Genomic DNA, 25,859 nt, shown 5'->3' on the forward strand with positions numbered 1-25,859 from the left:
CTTACATATGAATTATTTTTTTAATAAATTTTATACATAATTATGTAATTTTTTAAAATAATTTTATGCAAAGTATAGATAAATTTATATATAATTTATTTAATATATATTTTATGTAAAATTTTAAATATGGGTGAAAGTTTAAACTCAACTCGATGGAAGTTTAAACTCAACTCGAGCTCGAATTTAAAATATATAAATTAAGTTCAACTCAAACATAAGCAGGTTAGGGTTCTGCTCCATGACACCCCCTGTGTAGAACCACCTTGTCTGCGTTCTTTTCCTTCAGTAAAAACTAAATAGACGGGGGAGTTTTTCCGGTACCAGTGAAGTGAAAAGGGTGAAGTCGCGAAGAGATGAGACTAGAAGAGTGACAGTATCACTGTTACACTTTCACAGGTCAAACAGCAGTTACTCTTACCCAATTCTGTAAGCCTTGCTCTTGGAAATCTGACTAAAAATATACTGAAAAGTGAAAGCTAACATTTTTGTAGTTTTCAAATTAGATTGAGCTTACGTGACTAGGCACTTTTTTTTTTTCCGTTTGATCTGATTCAAACTCAAACTTCCATGGCCTTGGTCCCAAATCTCCAGACTTCAATTGGGTTTCTAACGGTTCAAAAATGCCAGACCTTTACCTAAAAGATTCGCATAGTCGCTCAGGTTCGCCGAATGTCTTCAGGACGTATCGAATTATGTGCTTAAACCTTTCAATGGAGGCTCTCTACAACATTATTAGCTTTCTTTCGATGTTTTGTACTGGTCAGATTTAGGAGATGCAATCAGGTAGGATTGAGCACGGTTGGCTTATTATTTTGAACCTGAAACCTAACCAAGCTTCTGCATCCTTGGAAGCCATACCCGAAAAATCCATTTAAGCCAATCAGTCTCGTGCATGCCTCCATAACCAAGGAAAAAGAACCTTTACACATTGAGCGCTTGCTGGAAATAGAAGAAAAAAATCTCACCAAATGGAAGAAGAAAAAAGCAACAACCTGGGGGCACCCTATGCAATAGTGACTAGTGGTCCTCCTACAAAGAAAATACCAAAAATTGGTGAAGCTAATCTCAAGCCACCAACCATGACAATCATGCCATTGCTCCAAATCAACATTTCCAATTAATTCCAATTTATTGAATCCGGGACCATTAGCTGAGATGTCCATACCTGAAGAGGATACCCTTCGTATCACTTCAAGGGTGATCTGACCCTTCGTTTGAAGGGGAGCCCTACACTTGGGCCTTTCACTGACGTCTCTTAAAGGCATCGATTTTGGAACCACCTATATTCAGTAACATGAGACATTTTACTTTTTTGATATTTTCCTTTTGTTTTTAATGCTTGTTAAGGATTTGTTGAAGAGTCACACGGGAGGTGCGAGAGACGCGCAAGGGAGGGTCTCCTCGTACCTTGTCTAGCCAATAAAGAACAGGTGAATGTGTCGGATGGGGCCCTACATTTGTCGTCTCTCTATGTCTTGCGATCCGTGCCGGTAGGCCCCTTGGCGTCGGAGTCAAGTACGGTCAACCCACACCGCGTGTCTCCCTCACGTGGCTTTGAGACCAGACGACAAAAGTCAGCGACGTCTCCGCCACGTGACCTCTGTTGCTGTTTCGGCCTCCGCATGCAAAGCAGCCTACATCAACCCGAAACGAGTAGATGGAACGTGGAATGGCGGTGGTTTCTCTTCTCTAGGAGATGCCGAACATCACATAGAGAGACATTGGAAGTAGAATCCCCTTAGACGGAATGTCACTTGGGGAAGCCAATGATGTTTTAGACGCTTCATGGCTTAAATCAATTCACCGAGTTTGAAATACTCTCTAGTTTTTACTGATGATCAGGTTCCGTTTCGGGAGGAGCGGACACGGAATTCCAGCTCTACCGACCATGCGGCTCCCGTGAGAGTGACAAGAGGGCTCAAAATAAGGGGGAATCTCTCTTATCATACACCTACTTTTGGCTGTTATCCTGCGCACCGCCTTCTTACCGGCGTAACTGAGATTCCTAAGCTGTTTCCCGTCTCGTCATCCAACGGTTTCCCAACGTATTTGTTTGTCATTTAACGGATGATGTCTTTAATGCATGTACTCGCTCCCTCCCTCCCTCCCTCCGCCTTTCTGAACCTCTACTTCCATTCCTCGGATGTTTTCCTTCTACATGAGTCCCATTTCACTGTCTTCATTTCCTTGCCGTGATCTACCTGGATTTGGCGCTTTCAGGACGGAGACTGATTGACCCATTCCTTGTATCGTTGAGTCCGTCATTGTTTATTGGTGAAGTTCTATGTATCCACAATTTATCCTCGGAAAAACTGGGATCCTTTCCCCCTTTTTTTTATTTTTTTCTGAAAATGTCTGTCTTTCATTTTCCTTCAATTGTCATTTGTCTGTGTAAAGAGTGTTCTCTCACTGTTGAGTTTTTCTGCGGGACAGAGTCGTACAGGAGTAGGTGATCTTCCTGTCGAACTGTGAAGGCGTGTGTTTCTAACAGCGTAGATGAATGTCGTCCTCGTTGTTGTAAATTTGTGATTGGAGGCTCCCAATGGCCTGATTTGTGCCGCTTGGATGGATGTGTCTGAGACAGAAGAGCTTCCCAAAACGCCATTGGGACTATCGGGGAAGAACAATGCGGCCATTTCTCGCAAGCCCAGGGCCAAAGAAATCTCATCCAGGTACATGTCTGGACTCACATCAACGTCTGTCTCGGCAGCCAGGCGGTTCCCGTCTCCCAGTTTCATTCGAGGTGGCACCGCACCCGAACTCTCGGTTTCCAAACGGGCTCAGTCGGCCGACCGGAGACGACCTTCCACACCGTCACCCCCATCGAGGCCTTCGTCTCCGTTGACCCCTTCAAGGGCCTTGGCACCTTCGTATCCTTCAAGGCCCACCACACCTGTAAAGGATTCGGCAGCAGAGATGCAAATCTCCTCCAGGAGGCCGATCGCAGGGCGGACTCCGGAGGGCTTGTGGCCTTCCATGCGCAGTTTGAGTGTGTCTTTCCAGTCGGATACGTTCTCTCTTCCTGTTACAAAGAAGGAAAGACCGGTAAGTGACCACACATTGAGGCCGTCTGCCAATGTAGCACATAGGCAGGCCGAAAGCCCCAGGAAGGTTACCCCTGAGAGAAAGAGGACGCCACTTAGAGGGAAGAATGCCTCAGATCAAACAGAAAATTCAAAACCCTTTGAAAATTCGCATACAAAGCTAGTGGATCAGTACAGATGGCCGAGCAGAGTGAATGGGAAAGTTGCTGCGAGTGCCTTAAACAAAAGTGTGGATATCACAGACAAAGCTTCCAGGAGTTCTTTGCCGTTTCCAACACGGGGGTTGTCCCCTGTCCGGAAACCTGTTGCCTCAGATGCTACAATCAGAAACTTGCAGAAGTCTAGCAGCGATGTGTCAAGGCAAATTTCTTTGGAAGCAAGTGAAAGAATGGAATACGAAAACTGTTCCATTGGTGATCCATCCTTGTCAAGAACGAGTGTACCCAACAAGCTACTTTCATTGGGATCATCAGAACTGGGTTCTTCAACAATTCGTGCAACTAGGACTCAGTCTTCACCACTTCCTGCACTCCACCTCCCTCCTTCACCGACCAAGGTCACATTGACATCTCCTACTTTCTCTAGGGGAAGCCAGAGCCCATGTAGGACAAGGCCATCCTCTCCCTTTACCTCAGCAAACTCTATGGTTGGTCGATCCATCAGTTCAGCATCTGTTTTGAATTTTACTGCTGACATTAGGAAGGGGAAAAAGGGTAGAAACCAAATTGAAGATACTCATCAGCTTAGATTGTTGTACAATAGATACTTGCAGTGGCGATTTCTTAATGCACGGGCAGATACAACACTGGCTATCCAGAGCATAATGGCACAGGTCAGGTTCAGGCAACGTTGTGAAGGTTTTAATTTTTCTTTTTGGGTAGACATCATATGATTGAATTTCAGGGTCATCTTTGGTCTTTTTGTTCTTTACTAAAGTTCAACAAAAGAAGTTTCAAACATAGATTTGTGCTTGATCTTTTCACATAATCCCTGTGAAACAGGATCTTCTGTATAATGTCTGGAATGCTACTTCAGAATTATGGGATTCTGCCACTATGGGAAGGATTGCCCTCCAACAACTCAGACAGAATATGAAGTTGGACTCAATTCTAAAAGAACAAGTAAGATACTTTTTTACTTTTTTCTCTCGAGCATGGGTATACTAATTTCAGACATACTATCAGTTTTATAGGAATTAGGTTATCCACAATCTTTTTGAAAATTATACTATGGAAATCTAATTGGCTGCCATTTTAAACCACTCCATTATCCTAGATGCTTTAGGAACTGAATTTTCTGTCTTTATCACTGTTTGATTCCATCAGATTACCTATCTTGATGAATGGGCTCTAATGGATAGAGAGCATTTGATCTCTCTTGCTGGGGCAACAGAAGCATTGGAAGCGTGCACTCTCCGACTTCCTGTGACTGGTGGGGCAAAAGTAAGTGTCTAATGGTTGCTAGTGTGAGGTGAAATGCTTTAATTTTTATTTTTTAATTAAAATTTTCTCTATGGAAAGATGTTGTTTATAAACTGTAATAAAAGAAAGATTACAACTAATTTACTCCATCATTCTTTCACATCTTTACTCTTAAAAAATAAATAAAAATAAAAATCCATGCTTCTTCAGGCAGATGTGCAGATGGTGAAGGATGCTGTTAGTTCAGCCGTTGATGTTATGCAAGCTATGGGTTCTTCGATCTGTTTTTTATTATTGAGGGTGAGATACTAATTTTGCTTATCTGGCACATCTTGACATTTCCTTAACCATTTTCTTGTGTAATTTTTCTTCTTGTATGTTCCAAGTGATAATTAAAGTTCTTATCAAAAACAAAAAATGTAATAATCGAAGTTTTCTTAGACTGTATTGTCTCTAAGCAATTGATATACGTATTTTGCTGATCAAGCCTACAGAGTATTTGTTCGTGGAGAGCCTCAATTATGTTTCTTTTGGTATTGCTTACTTTCTATGGACTCCCATAGTATAATAAGCATATGATTGCCTTCATTTTGTAGTCCTTGAAAGAATCAACTGTTCACATGTTTTCCACATTGCACTTGTTTGTCTTTTCCAGCCTTTGGCTGAATTTTCTTCCCCCATCATGTTTCTCAATTGAATAATCTTGTTACTAATTGAAGATAATGTAAAATATTCTATGAACTCTATTAGCTGAATTGTCAGTCTTGTTGTTTGTTGACAATTAATGTACTTTTAGTAAACTAAGGATTGCCTAGCCTTTCTGGAATCTGAACGAAACATGCTGTACAAGTGGGTGATTCAAAATGGAACCTTCTCAAGTATCAGTAGCTTCAAATTTTAGATTTTGGCTTCTATAATGAAACTTCTATTAATGCTTGTTAGGTGGAGAAGATGAACTCCTTGGTTTCTGAACTTGCTAAGGCTGTGGCACGGGAGGGAGCCATGCTTGGTGAATGTGGAAACTTGTTAGCTTCAACAGTTACAAAGCAGGTTAAATGTGGAATAGTTTCATTTGCAGACATCTTCATTGAACTCATTTAATGATAAAGGAAAAATAAAAAAAAATGCCATGCTTAAGATTTGAGTTAGTTTTCGTTCAAGTCATTGTTTTTTTTTATGGTAGTAGAATAAAAAGTAAGAGCTCTTCATTTCTGTGGGGACCTATTTTTTCAAGTAGAATGATGGGGTGAAGAAAATGAACTGATGCCTTCAAAACCTTTAGAATTTTTTTTTGTGTTTACTCTTTTAAGGAATACAATTAGGAAATATTTTAAATAAAAATAAAATCCAAAACCAAAATAAATCAGTTTCTCTGATGTTATACTGCCAGAAGTTGTGTACCTCTTGATGCTTAAATTATTAAGCTTTAGTTGTTTTCTGGTTAGTCAAATGTGGAGATTTAATACTGTAAACTAAAAAATATGCACCTGAATGTTTAACATTCCGTTATAAATTGATTAATGTTAATGTTACAAATGCATAATTTCAGATATTTTTGAAAATTTAAAACGACAAGAAATAAATAGAATGAAACAGTTACATCGGATTTGCTTCTGAAGTTCACACTCTATAATTATATACCACAGGTAATAAAACAATAGGTGATGACAGTATAAAAGAGTTGGCTGAACTGTAAATCCATGTAGTGGCATTGGGCCCTTGGCTCTGTGGAGTGTGAGGTCTTGAGTTCAAGTCTGACCAAGGGGGGATTATGTGGTGATCGACACTAAAAAAACAAAGCTACATGAATGCTTTACCCTGTAAAAGTGTAGAAATAAAAAAATGACCCAAGAATTGAGCAAATGGTTCTCTTAGTCGTTTTATTTTTCTTAGTTTTTTTTATTTTTTGTCATATTTTAGGGTTGTATGTTCCTACTGTCAATTTGAAACTCTACAGTTCTTCTTTATTGTTCTTCTCAAACTCTGCTGGAAGACTGCAAGACCATGTCAGTTATAACATGAACTAAGAAAGTCCTGTGATGTCTAATGAAGAGGCTATTTTTTAAAAAGGTGTGTTAATAGCTTTAATGAATTTAATCAGATAAGTACTGGGTTTTTCAGTTCAATTGTTGTGAACTCATAATTGTAGAAACTGAAGTAATACTGGGTCCTGATGAAGACTTCAATTTTACATTTCTTGATCAATGATCACAGGTCTCAAACTGAATGAAGGTCAAGGGAAGGTGGACACTGTGTACTCCCCCTGATTACAGGAATTTGTTCCTTCACCATAAATCTCATGGATAATAGAAATAAGTCACTGAAAAAACTAAATGGACACATCATCCATATTTTAGAACTTTTCAAATTAAAGGACCACTGATAGTATAGTGTCTGATCTTCGTATCGTATAGGATCGTTTTCCTATTACCAGTCTTGCCCTTCTTATTGCTGCTGCAAAACCAGATCTTGGAAAGGGTGATCTTTTTTCTATGGTCAAGATTCAGATACTTCCAGAGCAAAGGGCTGGATATCCTGATAATTGCATGCTTTGAGTGGAAGATGAAGCATTCAAAGCTAAAGAAAGATCATATTAGTCTCTGCAGTTGAGCCTAAAAATGAGATTTTCCTGTAACTCTTGAATGTTGAAATAATTCAATATGACTACTCTAGGATATTTGTTTCTGGATATCCTGACAAATGCAAGCTTTGAGTAACAGAGGAAATCTTCAAAGCTAAAAATTATCATGTTAACCTTTTCAGCCGAGTTTAAGAATGATGGCTGGAACTTTTAACCCTTGAGATAGATATTTATGCAGACAATGCTTAATAAACTCTAACATAGCCCTTCCAATTTGTGAAATGTTAGTTTTGAAATTCCTTTTTAGCATGTTTCTATGCTGATTTTTTGCTTAAATGCAGGTCGAGGAATCCAGCCTTAGAGCTCATCTGATACAACTGAAAACCAGCTATGGATTGTGGGAGCTTCCTATCTAAGTCAACTAATAGCTCGACCTATCGGAAGATGCTCCACTGCAGCAAATTACCTGCCATTTTACATCTTCCGTGGAGGTAATGATGTACCTGCCCCATGTGGCATAATGACTGCAAATTTAACCTTGTAATGGCAGGTGGATCTACTTGTGGTCATCATTGTTTTTCCATTTTTTTTGTTTTTATTTTATTTTATTTCTTATTTCTTTTTTTTTTTAAGAGAAGGGAGCTCTGAGCTCTATCCATTTTCCCTGTAATTTTTGTATAACTCTGTGAAAAGAAAATGCAAAGAAAAGAGAGGAAGGAAAGAAGCATATCAGATTACACAGCTATTGAGTGAGGTATTCACTCTTCTTAAAACTAGAGACATCGACCTTCTACTGCCAAAGTTATTGTATTCTTCACTTAATAGCACCACCAAGAACTTCAAAAACTTCCGTTCTTTCAGCCTTTCATCTCCTTCGTTCTGATTTTCCACTGATGAAACTTCGTATCTCACGGCTATTTACATCTCTAAGAGGAGTAAAGATCAACATTCTTCCTTTTATTGCGTTCAATGCAACCAATTGCAGTTGGTGTTGCTCTTGTTGTTATTGTTGTTGACTATAATTTTTTATTTAAAATTTGGTCATAAATAAAGCGTTGAGGGGGGGAATGCATGAATTTCGTCTAACTCCGTGGAATTTGAAAGACAATTTCATGGTGGTGGTGGTGGTTGTGATCTTTGTTTTTGTTTGATTTTCTAGAAAGAAAGAGAGAATCTGATTTGGACTTATTTGCTTGGAGCATTGTCTTCGTTCTTTCACAAAACTCTCTGGATAAAACACGCCCTCAGATGGATTGCGCAGAAACTTCAAAAAATTTAATACACACGCACTATATTACAAATTTTTTAACTGCGTTATTTTCTCCTTTTCTGTCAATCCATTCTATAAATAATCAGTAAAAGAGTTTCAGCAATTGAGTCCACATTGCCTGACGTCCGGACCCTTTGTTTTCAGCACGAAGGGGTCGATCCTCACCCAGAGCAGCGAGAAGATGGACGCCAGCAGCACAGACCAAATGACGACGATGGTGGGTGTCCGGTTCTGCCGCCCCATCAGACCCTTGAGGAACGGATACAAATGGACGATCACCCAGAAGGCAAAGAAGAGTTTTCCGAACAGCGGACCCCATGACTGGTACCCGTTGTTGATGGCGTCGGAAATTCCGGCCACGACGCCGACCAGGTTGATTATCAGCAGGGTTGTGGGAGGGATGAGCAGGGTGGTCCACTTGAAGGCGTAGAGCTCTGCAAAATCCTCGTCGTCTGAGGCCTTGGAGGTCACGGTGAAGTTGGTATCGATTCCGGCCAGGATTTTTAGCAAGCCTTGCACCACTGCGAAGAAGTGCGCAGAGACGCCACCGATGACCCAGAATTGTTCGTTCCTCCACCATTCTTCGATGCTTACTCCGCTCCATCTGAGCTCCAAAATGCCGGTGGCGAAGATTGAGATAAACAACGCGATGAAGAATAGCCCCGCGAATGTGCTTATCTGTTTGACCATCCGAAAACAATGTTAACAAGGGTATCGCTGTTGGTCTTCATTAAATCGATTTGCTGTCTGGGTTGATTAATCAGGGTCTGGTTTACCGTCGGCATGATGAATTTTCCGGTGAGAAGACAGATGGCCGGGAGGCTACAGTAGGCGAGGAGAGGAAGAGAGGTGAAGGGATAGACAGTGGTGTTGATGTAGGCGAAGCGCTCCAGCCACTTAAGATGCCCGCTCTTGACACCGTACCACACAGGGCTGTGACGACTGAAGAAGATCTCAACGGATCCAAGAGCCCACCGAAGCACCTGGTTGAGACGGTCGGAGAGGTTGATGGGGGCGGAACCCTTGAATGCCGGCCTCTTTGGCATGCAGTAGATCGATCTCCATCCCCGACAGTGCATCTTGAATCCCGTCAGGATATCCTCTGTAATTGAACCATAAATCCACCCCAACTGCAAACACTCAACTACCCCAGTCAGCCATTTCCATCTTCCCTCATTGCTTAATGAATGTGGGATTAGTTTAATTCTCACCTCAATTCCCCATGCCGTCTTGTCTTCATAACCACAACTGATGACATGAATGGCTTCTTTGAGCAGAGCTGCCGGACTCGACGAAGGCGGCACTCCACCTTGCTCCATCAACGTCGAAGTCACGAACACCGCCGATTGTCCAAATCTTTTCTCAAAATTCATTTGCGACATGAGCAGCTCTTTGTCATCATCTGAAAAGGAAACTCTTCTTAGTCGATGGGTTCTTATTTGGACAGAATCAACAGATCAAGTCAAAACCAAACCTGGAACAGTCGATTCCCCGCCGTTTACACCATCTTTGCGATACTTGGGGAGGTTCTTGCGGCGCCCAAAACATGGACAGCAGTCACAGCTCACCATCTTTGGACGCTTGGGTCCCTTGGGAGGTTCATAGCCATAGAGAGCCTGCCTCCTAAATACACAACCAGTACCCACATATACTGGACCTTGGATCCCATCTAATCCCTTCATGTTGATCTGCAAGGCCCAGAAATTCAAGCAGATGAGCTTCCAGCTCCATTGATACCTCCAATTTGAAGTAATTTGTCTCCATCATGCGAATTGTACTAAAGGTTAAGGCAGGCTTACATCAAAGAAGACGGTGTTCCTGTTGGCGTATCGATCGTTCCTATCAATGCCATCAAATCTCTGAGGGAACTGGACATAGCAAACTTTTCTGCCTACCTGCGGATCCATCAAGAAACACATAGCTTCCCGGACGGCCTTGCTGTTGTTCACATAGTGATCGCAATCCAAGTTCAGCATGAAAGGAGCATTTGTGAGAACTGCGGAAACGCGGACCTGCAAAATCGTGACTTGGTACTTCTGAGTCATGAATCGTTTACTTCTCAGAAAAGGTGTATGATGGCTTTACCAGAGAGTTCATGGCACCGGCCTTTTTGTGATGCTGAAATCCAGGTCGTTTCTCTCTGGAAACATAAACAAGTCGAGGGAGCTCGCTCCCTTCAGTGTCATGACCTCCACTGTGACCCAAAAAGACCTGGATCATGCCAGGGTGGTCTCGAGTGTTGTTACCAGGCCAGGGAGTTCCATCTTGCATGATCCAACCTTCTGGTGGAACTTTCATGGCTTTAGCAACCAAGGCATTGATTCGAACTTTAAATTCTTCATATTCTCTCTGTGGAAAAACGGTTTGTAAGAAATCAACAGCAGTAAAAATTTCACTTCTTCTGCATAAGAATTATTATCAGGAATTCACTTCATGCTTATATGAAATAACTACAAGAATTCTGAACCTTCATGGCGCGCCTCTCCTTGACGAATGTCGGCTGCACCTTGTCTTTGAGATAGTCGACTTTCAGAGTGAAGTACATTTCTGGTGCTCGTGGCTCTATGTTGAATTTCTTGCAGAAGGGTACCCATTTCCGAGCAAATTCGGATGTTTCCGCAAGAGATTCAAATGTGAGCATGGAGGCACCATCATCCGAGACATAGCAGGAGATATTATGAACTGGGTAATCCATGGCCAAAATGGAAAGCACTGTATTTGCTGTAACAAGTGGGGGCTCCTTCAAAGGGTCCACTGTACTCACAAAGATATCCACAGGCCAAAGCATCGATGGCTCTCCTTCTCTTTCATATCTACCCGTTGAAATAAAAGCACAAAGAAGTTAAAAACCGGTTTCCTATTTAAGCAAAACAAGAAGATATTGATGATAACAGATTCTTGCAGAAGAGTGACACCTTAGGGAGAGCCGATCGAGATAGGTCTCACGATCAATGGGAAACCACTTGGGGAACTGATCCAGGATCCAGGAGAAAGCGAACCATATTTCGCAGATGATGGAGGTGAGCCACAGTCCAATGGCGTCATGCACTGGATGTAAGATTCGGTAGCGGAGGAAGAAGCCAAGAACCACTAATCGGATCACAATCACCATTCTGTATGGGTTAATCTTGCTTGATGCAATGGGTACTTTACGCGATAATGGCTGCCTCGCTTCATCCAGTCTTCACAGTTTCACAAATACCGTAGATTTTTTAGCTTCCAGATAATGATAATAATTGTGGATTTTTTCTTCAGAAAGTGAAAAACAAAAGGGTAATTCGTCAACATACACGGACATGTCAGGTTCTCCGTCTTCTGGATCAGCCCCGAGAAATCCTTGCTTCGACTTCCATTCATCCATCCTATCCTTCCAATCTGTCTCTTCGTTCTGATCCCACCTAGCGCTTCCTGCAAAGCCCAACATCTCAATCATCATTCAACAATGAAATCTGCCAACAATTCATATAGGAGGATTCATTTCGATATCGTTACCGGGCTCGGGCACCGGATAGGGATGAACACGTTGGTGAAGTGAAGATGATAGTTGATCTCCATGCTGATTAGGTAACGGGAACTCGCCGCTCACCTGTGGATTCTTCATGTGTTATTCTGAAACTTACGAAGATATTAATCATGTGACAATTTTCACTTACAGGGCGAGATCTTGCATTGGTTATGATGGGTGGGAATTGATGGTTGTCTTCATCATCAGGACCCCTTCCATAAGTCATCTTACCATGAAGCATGGCGTCCACAACATGTTTCTCTTTATTCTTCTCGTCTTCGATATTGAATTCGTGCTCCAAGTCATCGACATCTTCTTCATCTTCATCTCCTTCCACTCTTGGACTCCCTCAAATAGACAACAAGAAAGGAAAAAGAAAAATCAATAGACAGTTCTGCGAAGCGTAGCTCGAAAAAACCTTCAATGGCGTTGTTTCTGTTCGCATACCTTTGAGACGCTGATATCGAGTCTTGCACTGGGGACATACTTGGGTGCCTTCTCTCCTTTCATACTCGTAACAAGGCCGGCAGACCGGGAAGCCACACTCATTACATGCCACAAACAGATCGCCGTCAGCCGTGAGGCCGATCTCATCTCCACATATCTCACAGACTTGTCCATTCAGTGACTTCAGTGGCTTGGGCTGCACACAGAAAAAATTATTTACAAAAAAAAAAAAAAAATTGGTCTTCCTTACTCAAAGATCAAGTCTGGAAATGGTTGACACACCTCTTCGTGGCTATGAATGACGACGAGCTCATTCCGGTTGTGAGAACCAGCTACCAGTCCGGCGCTTGCTTCCATCTTCCTCGATAGCAGGCCGGAGACCGCAACAAGAGTGTTGGATGAAGGGTGAATGAGTTTTGTAGAGAGGTTGAGGAAGACAATGTCAGCTCGTCACTTGTGGGTGTGGCACCTAATGTGGGTCTCATGGGTTGGTTGCAGAGTCCCCATTGCCGTCACCTTAAGCAATGTATAAGCAGTCTACCATGAAAATATCACCTAGCACTTCCCGCGCTTCTGCCAAGAGCTTCGTGAAATCAAATAAGTTAAAGGTAATTTACACTATACTTACCAAACAATCCCCATAATTTCTTAAATCATCCGTTCTATCCTACTGAATCAGTTGATATCAATTCGTTGCTGGGTGCTTTGGTCGAAATAAAAAAAAATTAAAAGTATGACAAATGAGGTAGTGTCTTTTATTCAACCACCTACATCATTGCCATCATCATCATTATCATTAAACAAGAGAATTTATTTTGATTAGCCTAAGAACCAAAATTCATCAAATTCTAACATGATTATCCTGGAAGGTATGTAAATGAGTCACAACCTTTTAATAAGTAATTAACCTTTATGGTTGTTTTCATCATCATCATTATCAATATCAATAATTGACTTTAATTTAATATATGTAAATTTGAAGGTAAGATTTTAGTGCAAAGTTATCTTGATAATCAACTCGAACGGAATTATATTTGTGAAGTATAATAAAAATTTAATCATTGGAGTGTATACACAATAGACTCATATAACCATAGTAACAATCTTTTGAAGTATTTAGCCACATATTATTGTAACAATCTTTTAAATTTAAGCCTATAAGTTTGTTATAGTAGCATTAACATGGGCATATCTATGATAGGCTCATGTTGCCCAACCTAAGTATCTATGTTTTTTGTGAAACATGTCATAGATTGTCTCATTTAGTTATTTATTTTTATTATTAAAAAAATCTTACATGATGGGTAGATCGTGAATATTGTCGATTTATTACTACATTGTCCATAATGAAACTCAAAAAAATGAAAATATTCACTTCCAAGGTGGTTCCTACAATTAGTAAATTAAAATGATATAAATTTTACCATTCCATTTTTGTTTATAAAATTCTTTCAAGGCAACTGGTTGTTTTTCCTATGATTCATTTGCTTACTTCCCCTCCTTTCCAAATAATTCTTCAGACTAATTCAATTGAATTTTAATATTTTAGTTACCAATTTTTTTGTTTCTATTTCTTTTTAGTTTGTTCTTATGAACCAGAATAATCGATTTCAAGTTTCAATTGACTAATTGAAAATTTTACCTATTCCTAAACGAATGATTAAATAAATTATTTGGTCCGATATTAAAGTTTTTATTTATTTAAATGGGGTAAATTAGATCATCTAGCAATATGGAAAGGTCTAATGCAACAAACATATGAAGGATATGTTAATTAAACCATACTCTTCATCATTGTCATCATCAAGAGTCAACATCAACACCAATATTATCATTATCTACATCATCAAAAATATTATGAGAACTATTATTGACCTCACCTAATTAATTACAAGAAATGAAAATTTTTGCATTAAGATATCATATATCATGTGTGTGACTTTAGCTTGAAGCACATGATTTTGAAAGTACAATTTTACAACACAGTTGTATTGATCATTAACTTAAAAAGAGAATTTTATCTCATAGTTTCTAATAATTAACAATCCACTTCAACATTTATACCAGAGGACCATGTTGCTCCAGCATCTATCTTTTTCGAAACACTGGGCCACATATTGTTGTAAAGAATGATGAGTATTCAAAGTTAACGTTTAACTTTGTCATTTGATATTTTATTCTTAACGAATCTTACACAATTAACGAGTTAGAGAAAAACATGATTGTCTAGTAATTACGACAATATATATTGTCTATAGCAAAACTCGAAAAAAGGGAAAGTTCTTCTAATATAACCAAGGTGGTAATTACAAATAGGTGAATTGAAGGGGAATAATTGTCAACTCTATTTTTGTTTATTTAATTAATTTAGGGTAATTTATCTTTCTCTTTTTTCCTTGAGATTCTTCTTTCGTCTTTCTCTTTGTCCCAAACAGAGCTAAGGGCTAATTCAATCAATTTTTTATATTCCAATAATCTTTCTTTTCATGCTCTACAAAGAATACTCATTTTATTGAAATATATGTGTCAAATTACTAGTGTTTGTAAAACAAGTTATCTTTTTTCATCTACCCCATTGGGGTCAATTCTTCACAAACTAGAATAAATAATTATAAGATTGAATTTGTTCGTTCAAAAATTTGAATTTAAACTTTTTATTATTTAATTTTTGTTTGCTATATTTTTCTTTCCTATTTTCCCCTCTCTATTCCTAAATGGGATCTTAAGAAAATTACATTTGTAAATAGTAAATCCTATTTTTAGTTTGTCAAATTGGGTAATTTATCTAATTCAATCATGCATGAAGAATTAATTCATCTAACATATGAAGGATATGTTAAATGAGACTCACTTCAATAAATAGTCTTTTTTTTTTCTTCAAGATTAAAATCATTATCAAAATATTTTAAAAATTATACATACTAAAGTACTCATCCAATCAATAATAGAAATAAAAAGTATGCAATAAGCTATGATATATATCATGTGATTTTAGCTTGCAATACATTAACTTTGAAGGAGCAATGAATTATATCTTGTAGTCATAATAAAAGAAGCTTAGCCACAATAGTGTCAACATGAGCATATGTGCTATAGGCCCCATGTTGTCTCAGCATCTAACTTGGTGGAACATATTTGGCCACATTGTTGTAAAGAATTATTAGTAATCGGAATAAAGGTTTAACTCAATCATCTAATTTATTCTTAGTAATCTTATACAATTTATGAGATAGACAAATTATGATTGTCAAGTGATTGCAACAGTGGCAAGAGTGGAGCCTGGAAAAAGGAAAAACCAACTTTAGTGTCCAAGTTGATTACTACAACTAGGTTAGTTGATAGTATTATTCATTTTGTTTGTTCAAATTCTTTTGAAGCAATTACATCTTCTTCTTTTTCTCTGTATTCTTCTTCTTCTTCTCCATATGATAAAGCACTACCTAGGGCTAACTCAATTGGGTTTTTTCATTTCTATATCATAATCCTTTGAGAGCACTCTTTTTATTGAAATATGTAGGTCAATTCGCTATTTTATCCTTCATTCTTGAGGAACAATTGATACTCAATTTCAAGCTAGCTTAAATTTATTCGTTTAAAATTTTAGTTCATCTACTGATTTATTTAGTTTTGTTTTGATCTTTCTTTACTCTTTTTTCTCTTCTATATTTCTTAATCTCTTAAGTTGAAACTTTCAGACTTTGAGACATGATCGAGCACCAATTTATACCCGCATGACTGTGTCATGGAAACTATGATTTCGCCCACCCACGGACTGGCTTCATTGTATCCTCTAGCAGTGATGACTGAGTTTACATGGATCAGGCAGGATTCCGAGAAGAATAAAAACCAAGATAGATAAGAATAAGAACATTATTTTAGTATTAATATATCTGGGTATCCTCAACCAGGAAGTATATGAGCAAGAAAATAAGGCCACCAGAAGCAGCAGAACCTCCATTTTAACTGCACCTCATCGGCTCCAGCAACTTAAAAGAAAACTTGTACAAGCAGTCCGACGGTAACTGGCACAAGCATGTTGCCTAATGGCGATAACGCAAGTCTGGGAGATGCACCATTCCCTTTTCTTTTCGGCCGAACGAGATCTGCCCCACCTCCTCGTGTTCCTCCTCTTGAACCATCATGCCTTGCAACTCTCACATTCTCTAACTCTTTCAGCTGTCTTCCACGTAAACCTGCAGATCTCTCATCAAGGACTCGTAGCGGGCAACCGTTTGATCATCTCCTAAATCGCCAAAGAAAAACGACGTAAAATGCTAGTCAAAGGCAGCAAGTACATCACCTTGGAGTTGTCTGCTTGGTTGAGGGATCTGTACGAGTTCAGAGGCCGCTTCACATTTAGGTGCAAGTATTCTCACGTAGGCTGAAGCCTGCAGCAGCTGGAGGCTTGAAATCATTAGAAAGAATATCAGCACAATGATCTTCTTCATTAGAATGGTTGCTTCGGCTCCCCGTTACTCTGGTGGGTTAGGGTTTGGGACGAAGGAACACGAAGAAGAGGGAGATAAGGTGATTGAGAACAAATTAAGCTGGGAAAAGAACTGAGGCCTCACGTTACATTTATAGCCTGCAAAAGAAGGAACCAACGCTAGTGGGGGGGAGCCTCAAAATTTTTAATATTTGCACAAAGTGCAAACCAAGTGTAATTGCAATTACTACCATCTCCACATCCAGAACATATTCACTTTGCTCCCTGTAAGAGGGGCCACGAAAATGACATAAAATGGGTCCCCGTGACTCAAGCCCTAGCATCTGATGAAGATGCTTTAGTACAGATTTCGGCCTCGACTGGGATTGCAGTTCAGTTACTGCAACTTAGCTGAATAAAATTTTCCATGAACATGTAAGCAAGCTTGAAGGAGAAAATATGCCGACCAGCCTGGAATTCAGATCGTTAAACGGCTCACAGAGAGCATCTCAGTGGTTCTTTTCAGAAGAGAGACGAAGCAAAACTGCAGAGGAGGGAAAGGTATATTTTGACAGAGTGAAATATGCTCGAATTGTGAGAGTCGGCAGAGAAAGAAAAGGATCATCACGGCTTTTGAAAGGGAAAGCTAAAGTGAAAGCGGAGGCTGACCAACCCTTTTTTTCCAGAATTTGGTAAAAGAAGATGAGCTGGGACTTTGAAGGTAGGCTGGCCGAGTGACACCTGAACCTGTTTTCATGTTTCCCAACGAAGAATTACTGACGACACTGGAGTTCTTCAAAATGGTTTCACTTTTCAAATATCGCATACAGACAAGATTTTCCACAGCCCATTTCTTTTGTTCATTTGTTCAACAACTTTCTTTGCTAGCTTTTGAAACTTTCCGCAAATTTCAAGGCGTCCCAGCTGTTGGAAAATACTAATTAATTGTTATAGACAGAGTGTACAGATGATCCTTGACAGATGCCCATGCGTGCATCTCCCAGTTGCAGAAGCACTGAAGCGACAGACTCCGAGACCGCACGCGGAGATTACTCAGCCTTTTATCTTGGTCCAGCAGGAGCCTTGTACGTCTCAGCTGTGCTCCCCTGAAACTTTGAGGCCTTCCTCAGATAACTAAAATTTCTTGTCAAGATACATAGATAAAAGAAAATGTAGACAAGAAGTAGGAGATATTTCATTTTCTAAGTATTTGATAAGTAATAATAAAATTAATCTTCAATCATAAACCAAAAGTTGGGAATAATTTGAGCCAGAAATTGTAGTATACTCAAATGATAGAAGAATATATAAGACAGTCAAATTCTGCCCCAACATTAGTCACAATAGGCCGTAATTTTGAAAAAGAATAATAATAATAATAATAATAATAACAACGCACCTCTAGAATGCAATAGGCCATTGCCAATTTTTGCTTTTTGACAATGTGAAAAAAATAAAAAGCAATACCTCTTTTCATGTAAAAAGTGAAGTGGACACATTCAGGCTTGTGTTATCTTCACCTTTTTGTCGGCCCTTCGCATATCTCAACTTCTCGTCACCCAATTTTTTTGACGCAGAGGCATAGTTGAGTCCTTGCAGTGAGCATGTGGCGCCGTGGTAGCGGATCGGCGAATAGTTTACTGAAGAAAGCGGGATATAAGGGCCCCGATTCATGGCTGAAATATGGTTGCTCGAACGTTTCCGTCATCTCTTAATTGAGTTTAATGCATCAACGCGCCAATCATCAGAACCATATAGCATGACATTATTAGTCCAAACCAAGCTTTAATATCGATATCTCAGTTACAATTATGAAACCCATGAGAATAGTAGTCCCTTCTGTATTATGAATTTCCAGTAATCAAAACGTGTATCGCAATTACAAATTCCGTTCTAAACCTACTGGGAGAACGGTAATACTAATACTGCTCATCTTTTCTTCCTGTGTTAGTAATTTAAACTTTATTTCTAGTTTGGAATCTTGACTCCAGTGCCGTCTCTTTCGAAATTTGGATGATGAGAGTAGGCACACTGACACAAGATGCACACACAAGGGGATATCAAAGTAAAATGGCCTTATGTATTACCATGCAAACACCTACTGATATGGTAGCTACAGCTTTCCAATTGCAGAGATCTCCAAAAGGGTCCAACAACAAAATCCTCATGATTCCTTGCACAGTAAGCACATGGGACCAGCTTGTAGAAAAACTATATGCACAACAACTTTTTTTCTTAAAAATGACTTTTTCTAATGAATGAAAAATCAAGAAAAAATTGAAAATTTTGTCAATTCAATGTTCGAGTGAGCGGTCTGGATGCAAGCTCTCCAGTCTCCATTCCTAGGGCATTATAAAAAACAATCCGTTGCTAGGTCAGTCTTGCCACGTCTCTCTTCACCATTTCCATTTATACCATATTCAGCTTTCTCATTTCTTAGATCCAGTCAACATTGACAAAACCTTTCCAAACACTACACGGACATCTTGTTTAGAAAAGAAAACCAACTTCTTTCAAGTGGACTACACAAATGCATCATCCCGAGATGACGCACAATGATAAACCAACTATGTGCTGTCAGTTTTAAAGACTATCGATACAAGAGTTTTATTCATAAAATTAATGTCCATAGGCTTATCTGCCAATCCTGAAAGATATTGTCAGTTTAGAAGACTATCAAGAACATCTGTAGGAAGAACTCCACAAGAAACTGAACTGAAGCGCTTCACCATTTCCCCTTTTATTCTTTCCATGTAGATCATATAAAGCCCATTCCTATCCTCCAAGAGTTTCAGTGCCTTCTGAGATTGTATAAAGGATCTTACCCACTCTTCAAACAGATCTGTGCCACCATATGTTATTCATCAAAATAAACAAACTCATTCAGGATCAATTATTAAATGGCATGGAAAACAAGAGAAATTTAATATTAGTGAATTCAAGAATTTCATTCAACATATATATAAGAACATTTTCCACATGTAGGAAGTCAGTAGCTGTTCAGAGCAAGGGCTAAAACTGTGCACCGCCTGGAGATTTGTTTTTTCATATTTTTTAAATTGATTTTACACACAAGTCAACCAACTTACACACAGCTGCAACCCCCTTCCCCAATCTAATTTTCATTAGATACTGACCAAGATGTAGAGAGGAGAAAATACTCCTGTAATGAACTTAGCTACTTGCTCCTACAAAGTGAACATATGGGCTCACCAGTTCATCTGGGCTTGCACATCTAATGTAAGACTAATCTAGCAGAGCCAACCTTTTTTAACATGAGCTTGTAGATTTGAGATAAGACCCATCTACTCCACACATTAAAATAGGTGAAATGGTCATGTAAGTCTTTTTAACGAGACTCACACAAAAAATAAAAATCACTTAATAAACTACAAATTAAAATAAAATGATCACTCTCTGATATTGACCTATCTAATAGATGTGATTCCACCACAATAAAATAGCAAGCAGCACTCAATGTGGGGACATTCGCTGCTAAGAGAACCACATAGTAGACAGACAATTGAGCAAGGGTCCTACTACTTTAATGTCGAGCATAACAGGCTAGTTTCACTAGGAACTATATCAGGTGACAAGGGTCAGATTAAACTGGTGACCCCTTAAGTCTGATTCTAACTTCTTATTGGAAAACTAAGTCTTTGTTCATATCATGGTCAGTTAACTAAAGGAAAGAAACAAGAACAGATAAAATTTTTGTAGATTTCTAGGTGCTATAATTAACAAGAGAAGAGGAATATAGAAGATATAACCGGTTGATTCACAAGGGTTTTTCAAGTATAAGATGCAAAAGGAGGAAGTTTCAACAATTTCCAGCACTAGGAAACAGAGCAAAATAGTTTGCTTCTGAAGTGAACAAAATGTCCATTCAATACTCCTGGTAACTTTGTAAAACTGTTGCTTTTAGGGTTAAGAACACACTGTCGTCTCCCATAAAATGGACCTGTATATTTATCTAAACACCCATAAATTTGAATTAAAGAAGAAACACTTATTTTTTCTTTAAAACTGTATATCTCAAAACCAATAAAAGAAAATCATTACGAAAAAATTTCAGAATGATGTAAAACATGTATATCAATCCAATTGCATTAAACAAATATGCTCTAAATATATCCAAAATATTTGCTTCGGGTTAAAATAACTACCGTGCATCATAAACAGCTCAACTATCCACACCTAGAAAAAGTAATATTTTTGGTTGGTGTAAGACACATATGGCACTCTACTACAATAGAAAAGGCATTAAAGTCATAACTGTCTGATATCCTAAATTTGGTTGCATTATCAATTAACATAATTGCAACAATCATCTATCAAAATCAGGGTTCTGCTACCCAACTTGGACCCAGTAAAATCAGGGTCAGATCACCCCAAATCCAGAAGCTGGACGCAGGGCAATTTAGGATGGACTGGCAGAAAAATAGGAAAGATGAGTCCAACCCCTGACCCAACTCATTGCCTTTGAAATCCGGGTTCACCCGGTAAGTCATAGAACCAGCATCAAGATTCTTTTTACCTCTTTATCTTCGTTACAAGAAGCCAAAATAGTGCATCTGTAATTTTTTGTTATCTGGTTATGACTCGTATGCTCAAGGCTCAAAGCTCATCATAAATCACGTGTGACAAAAAACTAGACATGAAGGTTGATCTCTTTGAGACAGAAGTCTAGGTTACAGGCTTTCATTTTCTTGACAAATTCACTGTATCCTAGCAATTGCTCAACATAAGGAAATAAATCAAGAACACATTCCAAAATTCATGAAAATTGACACTAGGAAACTGAAATGGAATCAAAATTTTTAAAAAAAAAACTACACTAAGAATGTAATGTTAAAAGTATACTTACTCTTTTCAAAACCTTCAGTACTCATCCAGGTTTGCATATAATCTGATATTATAAACTCAAAAAGTTGGAACCTGTTCCCAATACAAGAACTAAGGTTTATTTGAAACCAAACATTAAATTAGTACAGTAAGAAATATCTAGTGTGCCAAAAACAGAGAAAACCTTCTATGAACTAGCGTCACACAGTAGAGCCAAAATTGTGAGAGAAAACAGAGATTAAAAAAAAAACAAGAAAAGGACGACACTGACATCCTTAGAGACATGCACGTGCAAACAACTCATAGAATCAGGAGATGGAACTTCCTTCACTTGATCAAATCACTGAATCATACTGTGCAAGTAGGAAAGATCTAAATAAACTTGACCCTACAATAGCACTAAATTGTTAGTTATGGTATCAAGATTCTCTGCATGCATTGCATGGCAAAGCTACACGCTATCCTGAATTAGAAACAGAGTCCTTCAAATGGAAATTAGAAATCAAATACTCTTTTTATGTGTCATCTGAAAATTTACTTGATGACATCTACTTCAAAGCAATGATCCCATACACAATCAACATTTGCACATTTGGCTAAATAATCACTGTAGAAATGCTTTCAAAAATAAAGACTAAAAATGTACAATGAGGAACTTTGGGGTGTTAGTATGCAAATACTTACATCATGAACATGCAGTTGTTCAGAAATATGAAAGAATTTTCAAAAGGATCCATAAAAAGCAAGCTGTCTGCAGCAACAAAAATTCTATGACAAGCTAATAGCAGAGTTCGTTGACCAATATATGATTCTCTTGCAAGCCTTCGAAGGAGATGTTGGATATAGATTTGGGTATACGACCCTGAATTATCCGGTACTGCAATAAAGGTAGGAGAAACGATACTTCAAAATGTTCAAGTGGACAAATTTGAAAAAAGAAAACTAAACAAAAAAGGTATAAGAAAACATATTTTTTGAACTTGTTCTGTAATATTGAATGCTCACGACTTACTAATCAACATCTGGAGATGAACGTGGCTAGAATAACTCAAGATTTTTTGAAGGTAGATAGGTATTATAATTAAAAACGTAGCATCAAATTGGCTAAGTCTAATGAAAATGAGAGACATTTGTAAGAGTTATTCGTTTCCCATTCATAGTGAAAAATAGAGTTGATATCCAACCTCAATTTCTACCTCCAGTTCTATCAATATCATCAAGTTTGGTTTTCAAGAAAATTAAAAGGTCTCAATTTCTCAATTTCCTATATGGGATAGAAAAAACAGTTAAATTCATGGATGTCGATCAATTAACTGAAATGGTAATCTAGGAAAACATAAAATAACCCAAAATGAGGAATAAGACTAAAATGCTGAAAATGAATACTCATGTGGATGACGTAAAGAGCAGATGTTCAAAAACTATAATAACTAAATTTTGAATACTTACCATCTATCTCTGCAGGGGTACACATTGTTCTAAACAAGTGCCCAATGAAGCTATTAACAAACTCTTCAATTAGGTCATTATCTTCTGACTTCAGTAACAGATTCCTTAATGAATCTACCAAATCACAGGAAACAAATAAAATCAGTTACTATGATGAACAATAAACAAGTGAAGAGGAAATGGATACAGATATTTTCATAAATTATTACTGAAATCTGCCAGATTCGGCAACATGCTCCGTACCAAGGATGAACTCTACAGCCTGGTGCGACAATGTCATGAATGAAGGGACCCTTTCCACCTATGAAAAGCACAATCAATCACACAACTATTGAAAAAGATATTTACTGCTGGAATGTAAATGGTGACAAAGAAAAGAATATCTGTCCACAAGGAGGCAAGTCTTGACTTGAGAGGAGGTGCTGCATAGCTCCACCAGAAAATCCACAGCAGTACCAAGATGCACTCTCTCATCTTCACCATTTAACCCTGAAAGTAAAATGAACAAAACAAGTCAAACAGTATCAGCCATAAATCATATGAAGCATTAACTGTTTAACACATTTTGACTGAGAAAATGAGAAATTTGAAGATTTTAACTTCTAGATAAGGTAAACCACATCCCAAATCTATTTTAGGTATTCCTGAGGACCATTTTCTTCATGAAATCATGACATGACGATGTATTGTTCCTACAAGCCACTAAGTTAACATTTGATTAAGCTGTTGACTGCATTTCTCCGAAAGAATAGGTGAGAGTATATTTTCTTACAAAACTCCAAAGATTTTCAAAAATCATCCTTTCGACTAGCATTATAATCTTTCTAAATAATGTTACAAGTAAAGAAAACCATGGGTACAAAGCATAAAAGCTGGAAGCTCAAGATTATACTGTTTAAAATAAAGTGGAGCCAGGAAAGCCACATTTAAGAATGAACTTCACTTCCTACTAGAAGCATCAGATCAATAAGTGAAAGACTCAAATATGATCTGCATGACAGAAATGGACAATACATTTAATTAAGAAAACAGGTTCCAGTCCATGTACAAAGTCAAGGTCAATCAGATTAATTTTGTCAACCCCGGTGATGGCAATGGCATAAGCATTTATTCAGTACACTATCCATGTGGCAGGAAAAAAGTGAATTCTCTATCAATGCAAATGAATCAAAAGATATAGAGATTCTTACGTAATTCCTAATTTCCTAGATCTCAAAAGAATAAAGTGAAAATTATTTATTCTAAAAAAATGAGTTCCTTCTTACATAAACTCGTTGGTTATCTGCCAGATATATAGTATCTATGTCTAAATTATGAGAAGGAAGTAGACAATTGTTGAATTTGTAAGAAAAGTGACTGGCGCTGCAATACAAGTTACGAACAGATATACCTATCGAATTCCCGAGACGTACAGAGTGTTCTCCGTTCTTCTTCCTTTGCTTCCAACGTACTGAAAAATATAATCCAGAACATATTATTTAAAAAGCGACAATACTTAAAAGTGACAAAATAAAATCAATGCACCACCTTGTCGTAAGAATCTCCGATGCAGGACATCATTAAATTGCTGAGCACTAGTGTCAGATCCTGACTGCACTCCAGGGGAACTCGGTTTCCCCAAATCATCAAAGAAATAGCATTTACAGGAAGCAAAATCTGTAAACGGATCATGCTGCGGTTCGTCTACAAGTAAAACATGGAGAAGGCAAACGAAAACTGTTTATTCACTTCTGATCAAGAAAACATCCAAGTAAAGAAGTGAAAAAAAAAAAAAAAAAAAAAAGCTAAGAGAAAGAGTCCTTGTATAGAAAATATTCAAACCAACGAAGAGAACCAAACAGGATATAATTTCTGACCTCGAATTTTCAGGAGCTCTTGTTGAAGGCTATGAATCTCCTGTTTCCTTTCCTTGGACTGAAACCAAGAGAAAAACAACATCAGGTCTTCAATGTATCAAAAGAGAGAGAGAGAGAGAGAGAGAGAGAGAGAGAGAGATTTGGTTGAGAGACCTTTCGCTTCCAGCGAAGAGCATCAGATTCAGAGACACTGACGCCAGGACGTTGATTGAGTTTGGATCGGAGGAGAGCAATAACAATTGCGACCTTCAAGGACGGATTTGGATGGCGCAGTTGCTGCGATTGAGGTTCGGTCGCCATTGTCATAGACGAGTTGTTCCTTTCGACAGACGGAAACGAGCAGACGAAATAGCGGGAATTTCAAACTAACTGTTTCTGTCCTGTCAGCAGTTCTTTTCTACAGTTAGCGAGTAGCGACTGGCCATCCTCGTACGTGCCGTAGCGTGCAGTGACCAAGCAGGTCGGCAGAGTTTCAACTTCTGTATTTTGAGTTATTAATTCCATTTTGAAATTGTCTGCAGATTTTTATTTTATTTCATTTTATAGGAAATTTAAGCTGAGAGACTTCTTTAAAAAATGTAAATAATGTTAAAAACGTATAAAAAAAGAAAATAACATCATGTAGGAGTATCTTGCTTTATACCTGATACGAATACAAAAGTACATTTTATGTAAAAATAAATTACATGTATTCACTTCCATAGTTTTTAAATCTCATCTAAATTTCTAGACTGACTTAGTAAATATTATTCTAACTTGAATTACATTTTAACTTTACACTTATAAGCAGAAGGTTTTCTGATCTTTAATAGGTGAAGTGGAACAACAGGACCGCATGATGCAGAAAAGCACTAGGAAAAATTGTCTTTGGACACTTTTGTCTTCCAGACGAGACGAGATACGTTTCGGACATAACGGAATTTTTATTACTTCATAAGCCCCGCCCTCGTCCTAACGATCTGGGCAACAATTACTAGACGCATGTTAGAATGTCCGATAAACGTGGTCTAAA

At 38.3% G+C, this 25,859-nt stretch overlaps 3 protein-coding genes and 1 long non-coding RNA gene across 4 annotated transcripts; 1 reads left to right on the forward strand and 3 right to left on the reverse strand.

Moving 5' to 3' along the window:
- Positions 1-2,161: 2,161 nt before the first annotated feature.
- On the forward strand, positions 2,162-7,778 carry LOC137946051 (AUGMIN subunit 8-like). The gene is made up of 6 exons (XM_068792221.1): positions 2,162-3,879; positions 4,049-4,168; positions 4,373-4,489; positions 4,679-4,768; positions 5,411-5,518; positions 7,391-7,778. Exons 1-6 carry the CDS (start codon positions 2,569-2,571, stop codon positions 7,463-7,465), a joined length of 1,821 nt encoding a protein of 606 aa, XP_068648322.1. The 5' UTR covers positions 2,162-2,568; the 3' UTR covers positions 7,466-7,778.
- Positions 7,779-8,302: 524 nt separating this feature from the next.
- On the reverse strand, positions 8,303-12,644 carry LOC137947008 (cellulose synthase A catalytic subunit 9 [UDP-forming]-like). Its single transcript, XM_068793302.1, has 13 exons — positions 12,554-12,644; positions 12,272-12,467; positions 11,973-12,172; positions 11,812-11,905; positions 11,610-11,727; positions 11,235-11,501; positions 10,787-11,132; positions 10,405-10,668; positions 10,119-10,331; positions 9,794-10,007; positions 9,531-9,721; positions 9,096-9,449; positions 8,303-8,997 (listed from the first exon to the last, which is right to left on the reverse strand). Exons 1-13 carry the CDS (start codon positions 12,626-12,628, stop codon positions 8,416-8,418), a joined length of 3,114 nt encoding a protein of 1,037 aa, XP_068649403.1. The 5' UTR covers positions 12,629-12,644; the 3' UTR covers positions 8,303-8,415.
- A 3,480-nt stretch (positions 12,645-16,124) lies between these two features.
- LOC137947010 (uncharacterized) lies at positions 16,125-16,803 on the reverse strand. The gene is made up of 2 exons (XR_011111102.1): positions 16,572-16,803; positions 16,125-16,464 (listed from the first exon to the last, which is right to left on the reverse strand). It is a non-coding gene; the product is annotated as an uncharacterized lncRNA (long non-coding RNA).
- A 2,326-nt stretch (positions 16,804-19,129) lies between these two features.
- On the reverse strand, positions 19,130-25,194 carry LOC137946934 (protein MULTIPOLAR SPINDLE 1). Its single transcript, XM_068793220.1, has 10 exons — positions 25,001-25,194; positions 24,848-24,905; positions 24,519-24,674; positions 24,382-24,441; positions 23,401-23,480; positions 23,235-23,292; positions 22,992-23,105; positions 22,227-22,419; positions 21,565-21,635; positions 19,130-19,539 (listed from the first exon to the last, which is right to left on the reverse strand). Exons 1-10 carry the CDS (start codon positions 25,151-25,153, stop codon positions 19,358-19,360), a joined length of 1,125 nt encoding a protein of 374 aa, XP_068649321.1. The 5' UTR covers positions 25,154-25,194; the 3' UTR covers positions 19,130-19,357.
- Between the last annotated feature and the right edge of the window lie 665 nt (positions 25,195-25,859).

The sequence above is a fragment of the Aristolochia californica genome, unplaced genomic scaffold, assembly GCF_029961685.1.
Source record: "Aristolochia californica isolate CCGP_79_NKW_82.1479 unplaced genomic scaffold, dmAriCali1.0.hap1 SCAF_12, whole genome shotgun sequence".
NCBI lineage: Eukaryota > Viridiplantae > Streptophyta > Magnoliopsida > Piperales > Aristolochiaceae > Aristolochia > Aristolochia californica.

Coding starts and splice junctions, on each gene's coding strand:
- LOC137946051 (XM_068792221.1), top strand. CDS start 2,569: ATGGATGTGTCTGAGACAGAAGAGCTTCCCAAAACGCCATTGGGACTA. Junction 4,169..4,372: donor ACTCAATTCTAAAAGAACAA/GTAAGATACTTT, acceptor TGATTCCATCAG/ATTACCTATCTTGATGAATG. Junction 4,490..4,678: donor CTGTGACTGGTGGGGCAAAA/GTAAGTGTCTAA, acceptor ATGCTTCTTCAG/GCAGATGTGCAGATGGTGAA.
- LOC137947008 (XM_068793302.1), bottom strand. CDS start 12,628: ATGGAAGCAAGCGCCGGACTGGTAGCTGGTTCTCACAACCGGAATGAG. Junction 12,468..12,553: donor TCATTCATAGCCACGAAGAG/GTGTGTCAACCA, acceptor TTCTGTGTGCAG/CCCAAGCCACTGAAGTCACT. Junction 9,722..9,793: donor CGGGGAATCGACTGTTCCAG/GTTTGGTTTTGA, acceptor TTTCCTTTTCAG/ATGATGACAAAGAGCTGCTC.
- LOC137946934 (XM_068793220.1), bottom strand. CDS start 25,153: ATGACAATGGCGACCGAACCTCAATCGCAGCAACTGCGCCATCCAAAT. Junction 24,906..25,000: donor CTCTTCGCTGGAAGCGAAAG/GTCTCTCAACCA, acceptor TCTTGGTTTCAG/TCCAAGGAAAGGAAACAGGA. Junction 19,540..21,564: donor TACTGAAGGTTTTGAAAAGA/GTAAGTATACTT, acceptor ATGGTGGCACAG/ATCTGTTTGAAGAGTGGGTA.